At 37.6% G+C, this 17,484-nt stretch overlaps 1 protein-coding gene across 1 annotated transcript in view; it reads left to right on the forward strand.

The window, feature by feature from the left end:
* The first annotated feature begins 244 nt into the window (after nucleotides 1-244).
* ELP2 (elongator acetyltransferase complex subunit 2) overlaps nucleotides 245-17,484 on the forward strand; it is a 35,473-nt gene continuing 18,233 nt past the window's right edge. The window contains exons 1-12 of the mRNA XM_083824023.1: nucleotides 245-466; nucleotides 584-662; nucleotides 902-987; nucleotides 2,776-2,926; nucleotides 3,966-4,043; nucleotides 6,960-7,024; nucleotides 10,278-10,344; nucleotides 11,279-11,413; nucleotides 12,341-12,436; nucleotides 14,306-14,406; nucleotides 15,578-15,709; nucleotides 16,198-16,347. Coding sequence (XP_083680149.1) covers nucleotides 260-466; nucleotides 584-662; nucleotides 902-987; nucleotides 2,776-2,926; nucleotides 3,966-4,043; nucleotides 6,960-7,024; nucleotides 10,278-10,344; nucleotides 11,279-11,413; nucleotides 12,341-12,436; nucleotides 14,306-14,406; nucleotides 15,578-15,709; nucleotides 16,198-16,347 — 1,347 coding nt within the window. The 5' untranslated portion in view covers nucleotides 245-259. The remainder of the gene's footprint in view (nucleotides 467-583; nucleotides 663-901; nucleotides 988-2,775; nucleotides 2,927-3,965; nucleotides 4,044-6,959; nucleotides 7,025-10,277; nucleotides 10,345-11,278; nucleotides 11,414-12,340; nucleotides 12,437-14,305; nucleotides 14,407-15,577; nucleotides 15,710-16,197; nucleotides 16,348-17,484) is intronic.

Here is a 17,484-nt window from a genome sequence, read left to right on the forward strand (position 1 = left end):
CTTGGAGAGTTTCTTTGACCAACTTTTATGGTATGAACAGCTCCCGGCCGTGACGTTAGGCGAGGAGCCAGGCAGTTATTTGAAACAAACGAATGAACACACAGAAACAAACCCAGAAAAGTTTTAACCTTTCACAACTCCGCAGTAACGCGCGGGCTTTTAATGAAAAGCGTAATAAAGGCTACAAGAAAGAGCAATAGTTTTTATTTTCAAGCGGTGCCCGGCTGAGGGGAGGGGGGAGAGCGGAGGCCACCACAACATGGCGGCCCCCTGGCGGCGCGGGGTCGTTGCTATGGGAACTGCGTGCGGCCGCGCACGTGGCCGGCGGGGCAAGATGGCGGCGCCCGTGTCGGTGTGCCATGTCGCCTGCTGCGCCAACCGGGCGGGCGGCGGGGCCGTCTCCTGGGGGCGGCGGGGGCTGCTCGCCTTCGGCAGCTGCCGAGACGTCGTCCTCTACCAGCCGGCGGTGAGCGGCCGGGGCCGGGGGGAGGCGGTGTGTGGTCGGGCGGGTGGTAACAACAACACCGACAACGGCACCGGCGCTATGGCGAGCTGATGCTCGGTGCTTTCTTCCCCCCCGCAGGCGAGGCGGACGGTCGCCGCCCTCCGCGGGCACACCGGCAGGGTGAACTGCGTGCGCTGGGTCCGCCGGCGGGACGGAGGTGAGTGGCCCAGGGTCTCCGGGAGCGGCTGCTTTGAGCTTCCTGTTGCCTGAAAATAATACCTCTGCTCTTGAGGTGTCGTGTATAACGCAACTCGTATTGGTCACGCTTTATTTTAATGGAAACTTTGTTTACAATTCATGGGTGTGATGCTGTGCAAGCGGTAACCGATGTCACTGGTATGTGGTGTTGGCTTCTGTTACAAAGTTCACAAAACTAACACGGATGCATATTTCTAGCAACTGAAACGGAGTTGGTTTCTGGTGGATCTGATAAACAGCTCATTCTTTGGGAATGGAGTGGGACAGGAGTGTGGAATGATCAGGTAAGTAGAGATAGCATCCTTTTAAAACTTTTTTCCCCCGTCTTGTTTCTCATGTACCAAAAACTATCTGTGAAATGAAAGTATTTATTTTATCTGTACTTCCTATTCGTGCCTCTCATTGTACCATGACTGTTGAGTCCAATGTGTATTTACTCCAGATTGTTGTCTTGCCATGTTTTAATCTAAAATGTTTTTTATTCTTGTGTAGTTTATCTTTTAAAATCAGACTTCAGTAAGATACTAACTAACCAGTCATCATCTGATTTGTCTACCATGTCTAAAGGAACCTCTTTTGAGTCTTCAACTTTCTGATCTCATGTAACACTTTTCTTTAAATGGCCTTGAAATCCTGATACTATGAAGTTCATTTTTGGTATATATTTCCTTAGTTCTTCCTCATTTCTTTATATACATGTCTAGTGATTTCTGGTCAATCTACATAACAGTATAGTGTTTACATATAGGCAGTCTACAGGGATGGAATACAAGTTGGAGTAGGTATTTAAAAGTACATGTGCAACAGTTGAGTTCTGTCAGAAAAATTGAGACAAGCGACTTACCTAACTTATTACTCATACTGTAGAAATAAATAAAAGGGAAAAGATGCCGTATGGCATAAGAATCTTCAGAATAAACTGAAATTTAGAAAGAAAAAGATGCTTTATATAATTATCTAGTTTTTAAAATATTGATTATTAGGTATTAGCTTGTGAATGGCTGTGTAGGTAATCCATTTTACAGGCTATCTCAAACTAGCGTAGACTGAGTTTTCAAATGTGCAAGAGCAGAAATGTACTAGGGAAAAGCGCACATACCATAATCATCAGGCTTGTTTGATGAAGGAATGTTCTTTGAAACAAAAAGTTCCTGTCCTGTTTTAAATCTTTGCATACTTATTTAAAATTACTTACGTATTTCTTTTTTAATTTTTTCCACTAACATGGTACACAGCCTCATAGCAGTCTTTGAAAAAGGATGTGACTAAACGTTTATACTTTAATGACGCTTCTATACTAGCTTATATACTTAAACAGGCTAAGTTCTGCATTGGACCAATTGGAAAATGGCAGTGGGGCTTACGAGGGCTTTGTTTTGTTTTCTTTTTTGAAAGAGATGTCAAGTGCATTTAGGACAAAATCTGGATAAATGCTAGGCATCTTTTAGCCAGAGAATTAAGATCTTGTTTTGTTGTTTGTATTTATGACAAACAGATTACAAAGTGAATCACCTGTATTCATTCACTGAGAAACTTAAGTTTAAGTTTAGAGGTTTTAGGTTTTGTGTCAGTATTTTAAAAGACAAAAAGGTGTTCTTGCAAATTAAAATATACTAAACAGAGCTGCTATAGTTGCCATTTATTCCATTGTGTTCTGCTCAATCTCCTTCACTAAGGTTCTCCAAACTTTTATGAGATGTTCCTTAGGGTTAGGGGCAAGAGAAGGAGAGAAAGGAAGGAAAACTACTCTTCCTAACCTCAGTACTGTTTCCAGCTTTCCTCAAGGAATTTGTATAGTGTACACAGGAGCATTTAATTCTGTTCAGCTTTGATTCAGTCCTGTCAAGTTAATGCTTACTACTGCTGTACCCCTTCTCTGCACTTTCTGGAATGTGCTTTAGATTAAGCGTAGTTTGACAGAAGCACCACTACCACAAACATACAACTTGTTTTCAGTACTAAGTGTTTTTTTCCCCTTTCCTTAAAATGTCTTTAAACTCCATTAACTTTTCTGAGAGAATTTTCAATTTTGTTAGTTTTTATGACTTTGTAAAACTTTCTGATGTGTTCAGCTTGTGAAAAGCATTACTCTCGAAGGTCATACTGAAGCTGTTTGTGCAGTGGATGCTGTCTACCAGTCAGATGAACCTGATTTAGATGTGTTAATAGCTTCTGCAGCGTCTGACTCTACTGTGAGAATCTGGTCTCGGCATGGTTCAGAAGGTAATTTTTTTTTGAATGTAGCAACAACATACTGGCTTAATAAAAATGATATATTTAATAGCTTTGGGTCAGATTTGTTCCTCAGAATATTTTATCTTTATTTCTTGTCAGTGATATGTTGGCTGAAATTACCAGTTTCTTTTTAATGTGTTCAGAATCTGGTACTCTGAACCACTGTTTGTCCTTGGTAACTGGGAAGAAACTAGTTCTGGGTCTGCTTGTGTAAAGTGTGGGATAATAGATCTTGACCTTCTGTTGAGCTAGTCCCTTGTATGGACACATCGGAGAATTGCTCTTTGAAATACATAAGAAATAATTAGGACAGATAATCTAGGTTTAAAGTGTTATTCTAGTAGTTGATAGTTGAGTTGTACTGACTACATCTCTCATGCTACTTTTTGTTATCTGTTGTACTTGAGGATTTCCCCTTGCCCTACCTAAGTGAGATTAATAGATGTGAGTTGTCAGTCTTCACCTCCATGTTCTAGAAGGCATTTCTTATGCTCCCAGAGAAGTTGTCCTTTCCTTTCCATTTTTTTGTTTTAATTCTACTTCTGTAGGAAGGTTGTTCAGCCATCTTGCTTGTTACTCTGATCTTGATGTGTCACCAGTTTAATTACTTCTAGGGTCTCAAGGGTGTTAAGAGGAGGTCTGTTTTTTGCTTCTATCTCTGTCTGCTCTTGTAGCCAGTCCAGTTTTAGCTTTCTGTGTAGTGAATGCTGTTTGCCACAGGATGTAATTTGCAATACTCATTACTTCACCAGAGTGAAACTGTACAACTTTAATATTCAGTGAAGAATAGTGACTTATCTTGTAACTCAGCTAACTGTGGATGGATTGCCATGACCCCTTAAAAGATAACACTATTATTGAGGGTTATTTTCTCTCTAAAAATCAATGGATTCTGAAAAAATGTAGAAGTTTTGCAGCTTCTTAAAATAAAATTGAACGGGGAATTCTAACTGGATGATGTAGAAGGAGATGACAATGTAACAGTAATATGATGAACAAGTTCAACACTGTCTGTTCTCATTTTCAGCTAAATGCATTGAAATTCTGCAATTTGGAAATGGATTTGTTATGGATGTCTCCTTATCCTTCTTGCCTGGCAGCAGTGGTAAGTACAGCTGCATATCTTGAATATCAATGCAGGAAAAATAAAATCTAAGAAATCTTCCAACTGTGTAACAGGATTTTCATTTAACCAACTCCAGACCCTTGTGTCATATGTTTTGTTTTTTAGGGAATTAGCCTAAGTTGGTGCCTGTATTTAAATATTTCACGTGAACGTTTCATAGGAATTAGAAAACTACTGGCTGATTGTAGCATTTTGAAAATGCTGATCAAAGTTCTTTAGTTGAACTATAAGACAGCACAAAAACGGGGTAACAGAGATAGAAGTGAATGGGATAGGCTGATACAGATGGTTTCACTCATTGCTTGTGGTGCTGCACCTTACATTTTTTGTTGTTTGGGTTGAAGGGCAAGATACGTAAAAAGAATCTGTAGGGCTGCATTAGAAATTACATGTTAATGAGCAGTGTTAAGCATGTATCCAGTCTTAAACATGAAAAAACGGTGCTGGACAAGTTTAACCTGACTTTTCAGTATGGCTTACAGAGTTTTCTGCTAATGTAAATGTTCAGAACTGAATCTCTTTTTTTTTTTTTTCTCCTGATAGTGAAGCTGCGTTCATGTCCTACCAGAGACATATTCTTCTGTTGGAAATCTGTAGAAGTCTTTTTTTTTTTTTTTAAACTAAGTGTATCCTCTAGCAAAATGCAAGCCAAATATTTATGTTCAGTTAGGTTTGTGTTTAAATGTCATTAGAGCCCCTCATTTGGATGGAGGAGCGAAAGGCTCCTAAGAGGAAAGACATTGAAACTTCTTACAGTTTCTGGAGTTCCATCTACTTGCTGCATGTGTTCCACACTGATGTGTTTTCAGATTGCATGCCTCCAAGGCAGTTACAGAAGCTTATTTTATTCTTTGGCTTGAGATAATTCTGGGAGATACGAAAGCTGTTTCATGATGTGTTGTCCCATTTGGAAATACTTATCAGGCATGCTCTGGAAGCAGATATATCAAAAACAGTGTCTACACTGGTGGTGTCTACACTTCAAACCTCTCTCTCTTATTTTTCTTGTAAATATGCTAGTAAGTGTTTGCTGAGATGATGTTAAAAGGCTTAGGTTAAATCATACTAACTCTAGTGTGAATTTTCCTTAGAAGTGAGGTGTCTGTGGTACCAGTTTAATGAGGATAAAATTCATACTGTGAAGTATTAGATTATTTCTTCACTTACTGTACTGAATCTTCTTGAAATGGTGGAATAGCAAACACTTTGCTTCACTGTGGAAAATCTACTGGAGTCCCCAAAGCCCAGTTTTGCCTAAAGTTGCGTTCAAAGCAGGGCAATCCTTTATTATGGCCTCTTTCCCATCCTGACTTAAATTAGTTATCCAAATAGCACAATGCTCATAACCTGAAAAAGAGTACTTTACTTTTCTGAAGAGATGGAACTAGTTTTAAATCACAAACTCTTAACTTACTTTCTATAAGGAAAATTAACAAAACATTAAACAAAACAAAAAGCCTCTGTATTTCTTTTGAATACCAGTTTCAGTACAAATGATTTGCGTTGCTAAGATTGTCCAGAAACAGTTTAAATTTTGAACTGTAAATATATATTTAGAAATATTTCCCCAGAAAAGAAACTTAATAGAGCATAATCGTATTCTGTACTTTACCGCCTCCCCCAAAAAGTCTGTGCAATTGAACTGGTTCAAAGGATTGTTATGTATGATTATGTATGAAATTAAATAAAATAGCTTAAAACATTAAAAATCTAATTGCTGATCATTTAGTCAAACATTAATATATAGTGGCAATTCAGAAGTTTAATGAGTTTCAGGAAAAAATGATGTATGATAACTTTTGGAGTTGCTCTGAAATCTTTATGAAAGCTATGCTGACACCTGTATTAAGATTTAGAGAAGCTTTCATGTTGAGGGCAACCTGCAGCTCTGAAGTCACGAATTAAACAAAGAATTAATTTTCTGAAAGTCAGAGGCTACACTCCTGATCTAGAAGCGTTTACAGGAAACTGATTTCACCAATCAAAGAAATTTAAAGCTCACATTGAAAATTGATTCATATGTAATGGATGCTTTAACTTTCAGAAGACATTGAAGTTCATGATGCCTAGTATTTTAACTGACTGTTGCTGAAATATATTTAAAAAAAAATGTTGAGAACCATTCATCTCTTCAGAATTGAATTGTAACCGGTGAAAAAGAGAGCAAACTTGAAAAAGCATTGCAAATCGTCTTGTCTCCACTACAATTGGACCTCAGTTTCCAACTATTATTTTTTCATTTTCTTTTGCAGGACTTCATTTCATTCAATGCAAATTACATTACTGTAGAGCATTTTTGCGAAAAATGTATAATAGGCCATTTTTGCCAGTTATATACTTCTTGATAAGTCTTGATAGAACTTTCTGAACGAGTACATTTGCATTTGTCTGATACAGCGACTAGATCACAATTCTCGTTTTTTTTTACTCAAACTTTTATTCAGTAAGTATGTAATTACTTTAATGGCCAATAAAATGTATTCCTCAGGAAAGCAGGATACAGGCTTCAAGAACATGTATTGTGTTATGTGGAAAGAAAACTCACTGTTGCTGAATTTCTGTGGACCTGAAACCAGGTCTTCTTTCAGAACAGTTTATTACCTCTAGTTCAATGTTTTCAACCTTGTGTAAAGGCAAGGGCTCCATAGCCTTTGTGTGAACAGGGAGCTGTGTTTACTTATATGCCAAAATAACTTTTGAGTTTTGTGTTCCTGAAATACTAGTTTATTTTAAAAAATATAAGGTGTGTGTCTGAGAAAACAGTTTTTAAAAAGTGATATCATTCCTTCCTATAAATTTATATTATTGTATTTGTTTTTTATCTATGTAGTTTTTCATATCCTAGAACATCAGATTTTGTAACTTCAGTAATGGACTTTTTTTTTTCCATTTCAGTACCAATACTGGCTTGTGGTGGTGATGACTGCAAAATACATTTGTTTATACAGCAGAATAGTCAGGTAATCGCAGCTTTCGTGTCTTGCTCAGAACGTTACACAGTTCTGCTTCTTTTCTTTTCGTATGTGCTGCTGATTTTTTTGAAGTTCTTTAATAGCTACTGTCTCCAGATAATCATCGCACCATACCCCTGTTCAAATAGTTCATTCATTTCCTTGATAATGCTGAAATGCTTGTACAGAATGCTGAAGTGTATTCTGTTCGTAAAAGTGTTATTTTTCCTTATTTTTTCCCTACTTGAAGATACCCTGTGTTTCTATCCCCACTGACATGAAATAACTATGACTCTGTCTTTATTCAGTATCCATGCACTGAGTGTTTCACATGGAAATGTTATTTTCAGTCTATAAATTGTTACAGAAAAACTGGTATGATTTTTATTTATTGAACTGTATTTTTGTTAACTACGCCGTTTGTGCTGAATGCTTCTGAATGTCCAAACAAATACTTGAAATAGTATCTGATCTTCTATAGCCATACACATTTTTCATGTATTATTTGGAAGCTGACAATCTTTAGTTTTTCATACAGTTAAATGTTCCTGTGGTGCACTACAAAGAAGTTCTGCTCTCTCTTGCAGCTGTTCTTTTGTTAGACTCTAAGGAAGGTGTTGCATGACTTGTCTTCCAAAACAGAAGTCAATGTCTCTTATCAGTCCCTTTAAAAAACAAACGAACAGGGATTCCACCCTTCCCCTCAACAATGCACAAATGAGCTTACCAACCAAAAACCCCTACTGAACTAACATGTGTAGGAACCAATTATTTTTCTGAGTTTTCTGAGATTTTGAAAAATAGGTGTTCCTTTTTGCTTGTTGAGACAAATGAATGCCTCTTACAGATTATTTTGCTTGTTCAGGCTGTCATGTACATAATAAGACGTTTTTTGTTGATTAAAAAAAATGCCTCATCCTATTATCTCCTATGTCAGCGATATCTCGACCGCTAAGCAGAAAGGGAGGGTTGGTTTCTTAGCTTTATTTTTTCCTATGAAGGAAAAAAGGAAGCTCATGAGTTAAATCATTTTAATGACATTCTCTAAGAGCTAGCAGTGGCAGAATCCCTCTCATGATTCGTAGTGTGCAGTGGTGCTGAAGAAAGACTTCTATCTCTGCCAATGTGCAGCTGATTTTCCAGATTCAAAATCTGGAACTTGTTTACTTCTGTGGTCCAGACCAAACTTTCAGTTTGGTTCTCCTGTTTAGTCAGGTTCTATCAGATCTGTTGACACCTTTTGTGGCTTCTGTAGCTCTACTTTTAGAGGTATTTGAAGAAATTAACATTGTCCTGCCACTTCTCAGTAAAACATGATGTAGGAGAGTGACTAGAACCAGAACTTTTGCCTTCTTCCCTCTGTGGTAAGGTTCCATAGCTCTGTCCTGTTAACTCTTGGAAATCTCTTCCTTTAGTTCATGATCAAAGACTGTAGGAATGCAAAGGTACAATGTGAGTTTGTGGGAAATACAATGCTGTCTGAATTTCATTAGTTATACTTAGAGGAAGGATGAGGTATTTTCGGGTTTCTTTCACTAACTGATTCAGGCTGCCTTTTGGGTAATCTCATGAATCTTACAGATGAAATATATTTATTCATAAAAATGGTTTTGAAATTCAGAGGGCAAACTTCACATCCGTAAAGATAATTTATTTGAAGATCCCTTAAAGCATTTAGTAGAGAGAAAAATTGTTTCTCTCTTTACTTTTCTGCATTCTTGAAAGAGGGTATTGATTTATAAAAGCACTCCGGGAAAAATCTTCAAAAACCATTCCGTCTTCCTGCTAGAGATATTATGGCCCTGTGAAAGGGAAGCAAAGCAAACCAGACTGTCAAAATATAGCTTTAAAACAACATCTGTATGTTGAGCTTGGCTTATGTAAGAAGATTTTGCTGCGTATGTTTGAGTATGTCTTCCCTGAAATAATTCAGTCTAGTTGAAAAGTGAAGTAAGAGAGTCAGGAAAATTTGGGCTTTTTCTGATTCCACAAAGATTGTTAGCTGTATGGAGGAGGGAGCTCACATCTAGTGCCTGGCAGAGAAAAGCAGTAAGACTTGGACCTCTGCTACCTATTGTCCTGTCACTGGACACCACTGAAAAGAGCCTCTCTCCATCCTCTCTGCACCCTCCTTTCAGATACTTGTATATATTGATGAAATTCCCACAAGTTTCCTTTTTGACTGAACAGATGTCTCAGACTTTCTTCATAGGAGAGGTGCTCCAGTCCCTTTGTCATTTTTGTGACCATTGGACTCTCCAGTAGCTCCATGTCTCTGTTGTACTGAGGAGCCCAGAACTGGTCACAGTACTCTACATGTGGCCTTACCAGCTCTGAGTAGAAGGGATGGATCACTTCCTTCAACCTGCTGGCTATACTTTTTGCCTAATACAGCCCAGAATGCCGTTAGCCTTCTTAGCAGCAAGGGCAAACCGAATCACATTCAACTTGGCATCCACCAGGGCCCCCATCTCCTTCTTTCAAGCTGGGTGGCCCTGAGCTTGTGCTGATACCTGGAGTTGTTCCTCCCCAGGTGCGAGACTTTACACTTCCCCTTGTTGAACTTCATGAGGTACATGTCAGCCCTGTTTTCCAGTCTGTAAAATGGTAGTATTACAAATGTTACAAATGAAAACATACTACTAATGAAATTTCTCAAAAGAGAACCTGGACTGTGTGTGTTCCTGTGTTCATACAGAGGTTTCCATCTGCAGATACAGTTCTTCATGTATAACACCCTTTGAAACTTAGTAATAAATTTAAGAAGCACAGGGAATATTTCTAGTCTCATAAGTTGTAATTCTTAACAGCATCATATTAAAAAATAATTATGGAAATAAATTAAGGTACATCTAGCCTTTTATGCTTGATTTTTACCTGTATTCATTCTTCACATCTACAGTAGCATCTGCTTTGTCTAATACAAATTATTTACCGTGTTGTATTTGAATTATGTTATTCTTTGCATACCACTGTCAGCATGAAAAAGCTAAAATAAAATACATTCAGCTCCTTAAATTCTTATGCTTTCCTGCTCATATGTAGGAAGTGCCATAACGTAACATGTTTACACAATCGTGACAAAACCAGAAAGGCCTATTTAGAACCTATCATTACATTACAATCTTTTGTAACAGGTTATTTTTCCAATTTCAAATAATAAAAGCTGTAAATATAGAAGACCTCAAAATCCAAAGCTAATTGACCCTATGTGCATGGTAACTAAGTCTATTTCTATGATCTAACAGGAAGTTTTATTCAGTTTCAGAAAACATTAATCCTCCCTGGCCATGAAGATTGGATAAGAGGCATTGAATGGGCAGTGTGTGGTCAGTATGAAAGATAAATAAAGTGGAATACTGGTTTAACAACATTACTGATATTTTACCACTCCAGCAGATGTTTTTGATGCACTGTAGCTTCTAAGCTCTTGTGATTGAGCATTTATTTTTTTTTGAGTTGGTGATATAAATATTAAAAATCAAGGTAGAACTTTGTGACTTCTTAAAAACAGGAATTGTTGAACCTATACTGCAACCATTTTTCAGTTCTCAAAATTACCACTACAGTAAGATTGAAACAGAAACACTCGTGTTTGCATTCCTCATTTTATTTTGCTTGCTTCAAATGTATTTACATAACTGCTGCCTAATGCAAACAAATAGGATTTTTAGCAACTTGTCTTTCTCAGTATGGCACGTGTCTATATCTGAATGAGGAATACTTTGCTGCTTCTTCAAAGGGGTAAAAATAGAGTGAAAGTATTTTTCTTCTTCCCCCCCATGCATGTTTTTTTTTTTGTAGGAATAGGAGATTAAGAAGAGAACCTATTCAGACATTAACTAATCAAATATTTATTGCAATGGCAAAAATAAAATAGAGAGCATTAGAGGATGTTACAGTCCCAAAGAAAGAAATGGATTAAAGTTCTTATCAGTATTAGGTTACTCGTTGTGGATGTTGGAATTGGGAGAGCGAAGGCCATAAGTAACAGGGAAGCTCATGTATAGTGTTACCATGAGACATCTTTCTATCTAATAGGCAGAGAAATGTCTATAGTCAGTATATTCTAAACAAGTGTAGAGTTTGAAATGGTAGAATAAGTTGATGTTGAAATAAAATAGAAGTATTTATAATATGTGTAAAATGGGGAAAATGAGGATAATGCTGTAGTGAAAGTTTGGAAAGATAGTAGTTTAGTCATGGCATTGGTTGCAATGAAAATACGGGTCTTTAATTATTATCATGTTTTTAACCAAATAGATGAAGACCTATTCTTAGCAAGCTGTGCTCAGGATTGTTTGATAAGAATTTGGAAAGTGTGTATGAAATCGAAGGAATCTTCAGAAACTGAAGATTATTCCATAAGACTAAAAGAGAATGTTTTTACTGTTAAAGGTAGGTATCAGCTGTAAAATTCTCATATATGGCTTCTTGTGTATCTGTTAGTGGTTTCAGGGGGGCTTTCAAGCTGGTTACCATCTAATTTGTTTTGTTTCTTGTTTTAAAAGAATCAGAGACCAGTTTGACTGTATTATTTTGTTCAGCTGTTAGAAAAAATAGAGTTACTGTTGTAAAGCAATGATTGTGTAAAGTTAACAATGTGTTACAAAAATGGTAAAGCAGTGAGAGAGCTTAATATCAACCTGTACTGTTACACATATTCCAAATGCAGTACGTAGCCAGGAGATATATTTTTCTATGGGAGGTATGCTGTTAGGCAGCTCTCCTCCAGTTTAATAACATACTTCTTGCTTTCTTTTAAATTCAACGCATTAAGAGGTACCACTGTTACTTAAACCTTTGGAAAGGATTGGAGGCAACAGATAAGTATGTGCAGACTTACTTTGTGGTTATTTAACATACTATATGAGCACTGTAATGTTAGGGCGTCGCAATTTTGACATAGTGAGGTAAGTTACTAGACAACTTAGGTAATATAATGAGATTTGTATGATGCGTGTAATAAGTGCTCATGTTACTTTCTCCAAATTCTAATGGATCATTGTTTTTACAGTTGTTTGGAGATGTAAATATGTCTAAGAATATGGGCAGAGATGATGTCAGAGAGTTTACTTCAAAATTCCTTGAGAGCTCTACAGGAGTTCTGTGATACCACTTTGAGGCAATAGGTGACCTGTTGGTGTCAACATGGTATGCAGGGCTTGCAGCAAAGTACGTTTTCAAGGACCTGTTCAATGTCAATAGGCTATTGAAATACTGATAGATGATGAAAGTAGTTGCTTTCATCACTGAAGATATCAGAAATGGTCTGTTTTTTCTTGGCTTTTAGAAAGAAATGTGCTTTTCTCTGATTTCTGGTAGATACTGGTACAACATATGCAGTTACTTTGGAGTCTGTGTTGGCTGGTCACGAAAACTGGGTGTATGCAGTCCACTGGCAACCTTCCTTTTCCAAAGGTAAACCGATGCTAACCACCGTAGCAGTTATATTAAACATTGTACGCATGACTAAAGTCATGTGTCTTTTCCTTGCGTTTGCATGTTCACTTGTCACTGTGGACTATGAAAATGTTTAAATTCTGCAAATAACATTTTATAAGAAAGTGGATTATTTTGGCTGAACGTGCCAGTAGCACATCTGCTGTTCATGCTGCACAGGCTCAGTCTGTTGCAAGGTGCTGTATTCTGCTTGCTTCATTGTAATTGATTTATTACAGGATAAAAAAAATAAATCAATTTATAACTATGAATTAATAGCTGCAATATGTTCTCGTGATATATGTATTTGAAATGTATGCTTTTTGGAAGGTCATTATTAACTCAAGAGCACTCCTTTTTCTTGGACTACAAAGGAACAAATAGCAACATTCGGAAGATTAATCTCCAGTCTTCCATGCATTAATTTAACATGCCAGGAATTCCTTGAGTATCAGTTTTCTCTAGCTAGCGTGTAGCTTTAAGGCATTAACACAGAATCTTATTGAAAAATTATTTAGTTACTTTAATTTTGCATCTTGATCTAGTCTTTATTTTTCTTTTTAAATCCTTAAATTCTGACAGCCTTGTTTGCAGTACTGATTTGCTGGTGCATGTCTGCCTGGTGTGAAAGGGATTGAAATTCTTGACTTGATACGCTTGCATCATCAAAAGGCCCCTGTGTATTGTTATTGGCAAAGCTGCCTCTTTTTTTTTTTTTTTTGAGATGTCTTAGTTGCTGGTGGCAGGTGGCTTAACCAGTACAAAGCACAGCTTTGACAGTATGTATACAGCACTTGAACAGTAGAGTGCAGTTAGGATGGTTAAATATCTGTAGTGAAAGACATGGCACTTGCTTTAGAAATGCTGCCTTAGTCTGTTTTCCCTACCCCACCTTTTTTTTTTTTTTTTTTGTGGGAGGGGACAGCGGGGACACCAGTCAATACAATACAATATCAGTCAAGACAATACAAGGTTTTGCCTCGTAAGTCAAGGTTTAGGCAAAATACAGGCGTGCAAATCTTGCATTGCAATCCAAAAACCTTTGTCATTTTAGGTGATGAAGCTTTCCAGGTATCTTACACTGCACTTGTATGTACATACAGCTGCTTGTGTTCTGTGGTCCTACCCAACCTTGCATTCCCCAAAATAGATTTTCTTGTTCAATAGAGGCAGGCTGAGTGGAGAGACAGATCCAGGGCATTGCTTACGACTTCTCAATGCAGCAGCTAGGAGATCTGGTGCTGACAATAGATACTGCCTCAGGAGATGCCCACCAACGTCTCTGTTCTGAAGGGCTCCTCAACAGTTGTCCTAGGTGTTTCCCCAATGCATGGTGAACCACCTAGCTCCCTGGGGAGCTTCACTGACTTCTGGGAGCTGTCCTTACTGCTGTATTTATTGCAAGGTGCTATAGTCAACTGAAATCCGTTAGTGAATCTAACACTGAATTTGAAAAAAACAGTGAATATTGGCATAGAGATTGTTTTAAACTGGAAATCTCCTGGTAAGAACTTATGTGAAGAAAAGAACCGAGGACTTCTATGTGGTCTCTCTGTGAAGCTCTAGCTTTTCTTCTGAATAAGTTTTTTCAATATCTGTTGATGATGGAGTGAATAAACAGTAGAATATGGTTGTTCTCATGTATGTATTTTACACTTCATTTGGGAGATTATGGTTTTAAAAAATGCAATACCTTCTAATGAAGGCCTATAAAGAGTGGCATTTAAGTGCTGCATTGCACGTCCCCACTACTGAACTAATTTCTTAGCTTGTTTGCATTTCAGTATGAGCAAATTCTTTTAGAAAGCATTCTCATGGTGTAGGGTAATCTTTTTCCTTGTACTGTAGGTGGCAGCATACAACAACCAATGAGGATATTGTCTGCTTCAATGGACAAAACTGTGATCCTTTGGGAACCTGATAAGGAATCTGGAGTTTGGCTAGAACAGGCAAGTGCCAGTCTTCCTCACAATATATAGTGTATTAAAAGTGGCTTTTCAGCGTTGTATGTATACAGGAAGAAACATAAACTCTGTACAGTGCTGGGAGAGAAGGCAACAACTTTTTTTTTGAGGAATACTCATTCTGACACTGTGTTGCAAGTAAAACTATGTTTATCAAAAATGATGTGGTGCAGTATAATTTTTATCACTTGCTTATTACAACAGTGGGGAGTTTCTGACAACAGTTTGCGCTCAACTGTCATTCACAGAATAGGAAGTCAGGTGCTATATGGTAACGCACACTGTGTACTCAGACAGAAGAGGAAGAAATCACCCTGAAATATTTATAGGTAATCCTTGTGGGAACATGCATGGAAGCAGTTTCTCCAGAGCAGCTGACACAGAATTCACAATCCGTGTTTTATTCACAGTAACTTGTTCATGGGTTGTGACATGAGGTTTTTCTTCCATTTGAGCTGGGTGCTCGTGTTTCACTGTATTATTTTGAATGCTGTTCTAATGTGGATCATCTTAAATAAACAAGTAGTACAACCAGATTGATTTAATGCTTTGGTAGATGCCTTTGGAAAAGCAGATTAACTAAAAACATATAGCAGTGTTTCAGCTGAGTTTGTTTGTGTTGGATTATGCCAACCATTGTTTATGACTTCCGGTCACAAAGAAAGTTTTAATACTCTCTCGAGGGAAAGAAGAGAATTAGAGGAGTGGATGTATTTTTTCCCCTGTTCCATTGAAAAGTCCATGTGCCTTTCTACTTGAAGTATAAGTTAGTTCATAATAGAGTGATTATACAGAGACTCTATTTGTTGTCTGTGTTTGTGCCTAAATTTACAAGCTTCTAAAAAGCAGTTGTGCTGTAAAGCTTGTGAGTCGTTACTTTCTTTTTAGATTCCATTTGCATTGATTAGACCTCAGACTGAGCAAGATCCCCCTCCTGAGATGTTTATGAAGGGAGACCGCGTGCAGCAGTGGCATGCAGCTTTAATTCCCATGATATTTTAGTGCTCAACTTTACAGTTACACAAAATACGCTTGAAGAATATTGTATAATGTAAACTCTTGCCTATAACTAAATTTGCATCTCAAGAGATTAGGATGAGTTTATATGAACAGAAGGCAATTTTCATGGATATCTCACTTCTGTTCATTAATTCAGGTGCGGGTAGGTGAAGTGGGGGGCAATACCCTTGGATTTTTTGACTGCCAGTTTAGTCCAGATGGTTCAATGATCATTGCTCATGCTTTTCATGGAGCATTTCACCTTTGGAAACAGTCTTCAGTTAATAAGGTACGTTATTTATTTATTATTATGAATGCTTAAAAAATTACATTTGTCACTTCAGTTGAGTTGTATTGTTAACAGAAAATATCAAATGTAACAGTGCAGCTTAAAATTAACAATAGAAAAGTGCACCCTCTGAATACAGCATTCTGCAGGAGCCTCACTCCTGCATAGAAGGGAAGTCGGAATTACCCAAACTGTAAATCTTATGCCTTCTTGCAGCAACCACTAAGTTGGTGGAGTAAACTGAGTACATCCGTAGTTTTGCTTTGCTAATAGCATCTAAACCAATAACACTAATTTATTCTAAATTGGAGCAATGAATCGGCATATGTGTCCTTGTAGGCACTCTGAGTTCTATTACAACTGTTTGCTGTTTTCATTCGTCCTGTTTATTTCTTTCCCAATAAGGTCTTTGTTACTTCTTTTGGTTAGAATATGCTAATCAGTCAACTGAAAACTTTTTGCTTCTTTGGTGACTCTAATTTTTATAGAAAGAATGGACTCCAGATGTTGTGATTTCAGGACATTTTAACAGTGCAGAGGATGTAAAGTGGGATCCAGAAGGAGAATTTATCATCAGTGTTGGATCTGATCAAACTACTAGACTATTTGCTCCATGGAGGAGAGAACATGAGACAGAGGTATGGTCTTCAAAGACTTCATGGGGTTGTTATAGAAGTCTTGCCTGTCCTGAGTTTGGAGCAAGTATAACTCTTACCTCAAATTTCCCTAAACCTTCTCTTCAAAACTGCTTGTGTAAATGTTTGGTTTGGTCATTCAGTATGTGTTTTCACTTTAAAAATACTAGTGACAAGTTTTAGTTTCAAATGACTTGACTGCTGTTTAATTCTGAGTTCACCTCTGGGTTACCTTCAGTTAGTGTTCTTGTAGGCTCTTAAAAACCAGCCTCTGCGATAAGGCAGGAGGAGGAATACCTGCCTGATTCTAGTAACCATTTATTGCCCTCACTTAACATTTGGTTTAGCACTGTGGCAGGGAATTATAAAGATACTTCTTTTTTCTCCCCCTACCCACATGCTTAATCTAACCAAACCTCTCACTGTATTTTTTTTACAGTATTTTGTTTATGAATGTGACTGTTTTATCAGAATTATTACCTGCCACTGAACTGCATTTGGCACTTATGTATGCAACTTTTCAGGAACAGCTATTCCTAAACAACTTTGTTACAAAAGAAGTCTGAAGTTTGATGTGGGAAACCCTGTCTGGGAATGCAGAACTTTCTGTTTCTGGTTGGTCATGCATTTTGGTAGTCTACAAGTATGTTTTTTTTTTTTTTTTTTTTCTGGCAAGATTGTACTAATGTTCCATTTAGGCAACTGCCAGAAACTAGAGTGGTTGAAGTCACTGTGCAAGCTGTGCTATTAGCTGGGGAAGGTAAAGGGTAGCTGTTAAAACTGTCTTAGCAAAGCTTCTGTAGTGTAGACCAGCACAGGGTGTCTTATGTTTCAGGGAAGAGTGAATTTGGCACCAGTTCCTTGATTTACTTCCAGACCACACATAAGTGGTAGCAATCCCAGCTCAAGTTCTAAGCTTTGCATTGTGTTTGTAGGAAGGGCATCTTAATTTCCTTCCCTGCCTCTTCCCCTAATCTCCAAGCTGGAGGGTGCAACACCTCTGTGGAAAAGATAGTATGTTGGATTTGACATACGGAAGCCAAGTCCAGGGCTAGCACGTTATGTAAGTTGGCAGCGTTCAAAAGAGTTACTGATAGCACATCCTCTGTGACCTACTAAAGTACCACTTTTCATTATGTG

This window comes from Anser anser, assembly GCF_964211835.1.
Source record: "Anser anser genome assembly, chromosome: 2".
NCBI lineage: Eukaryota > Metazoa > Chordata > Aves > Anseriformes > Anatidae > Anser > Anser anser.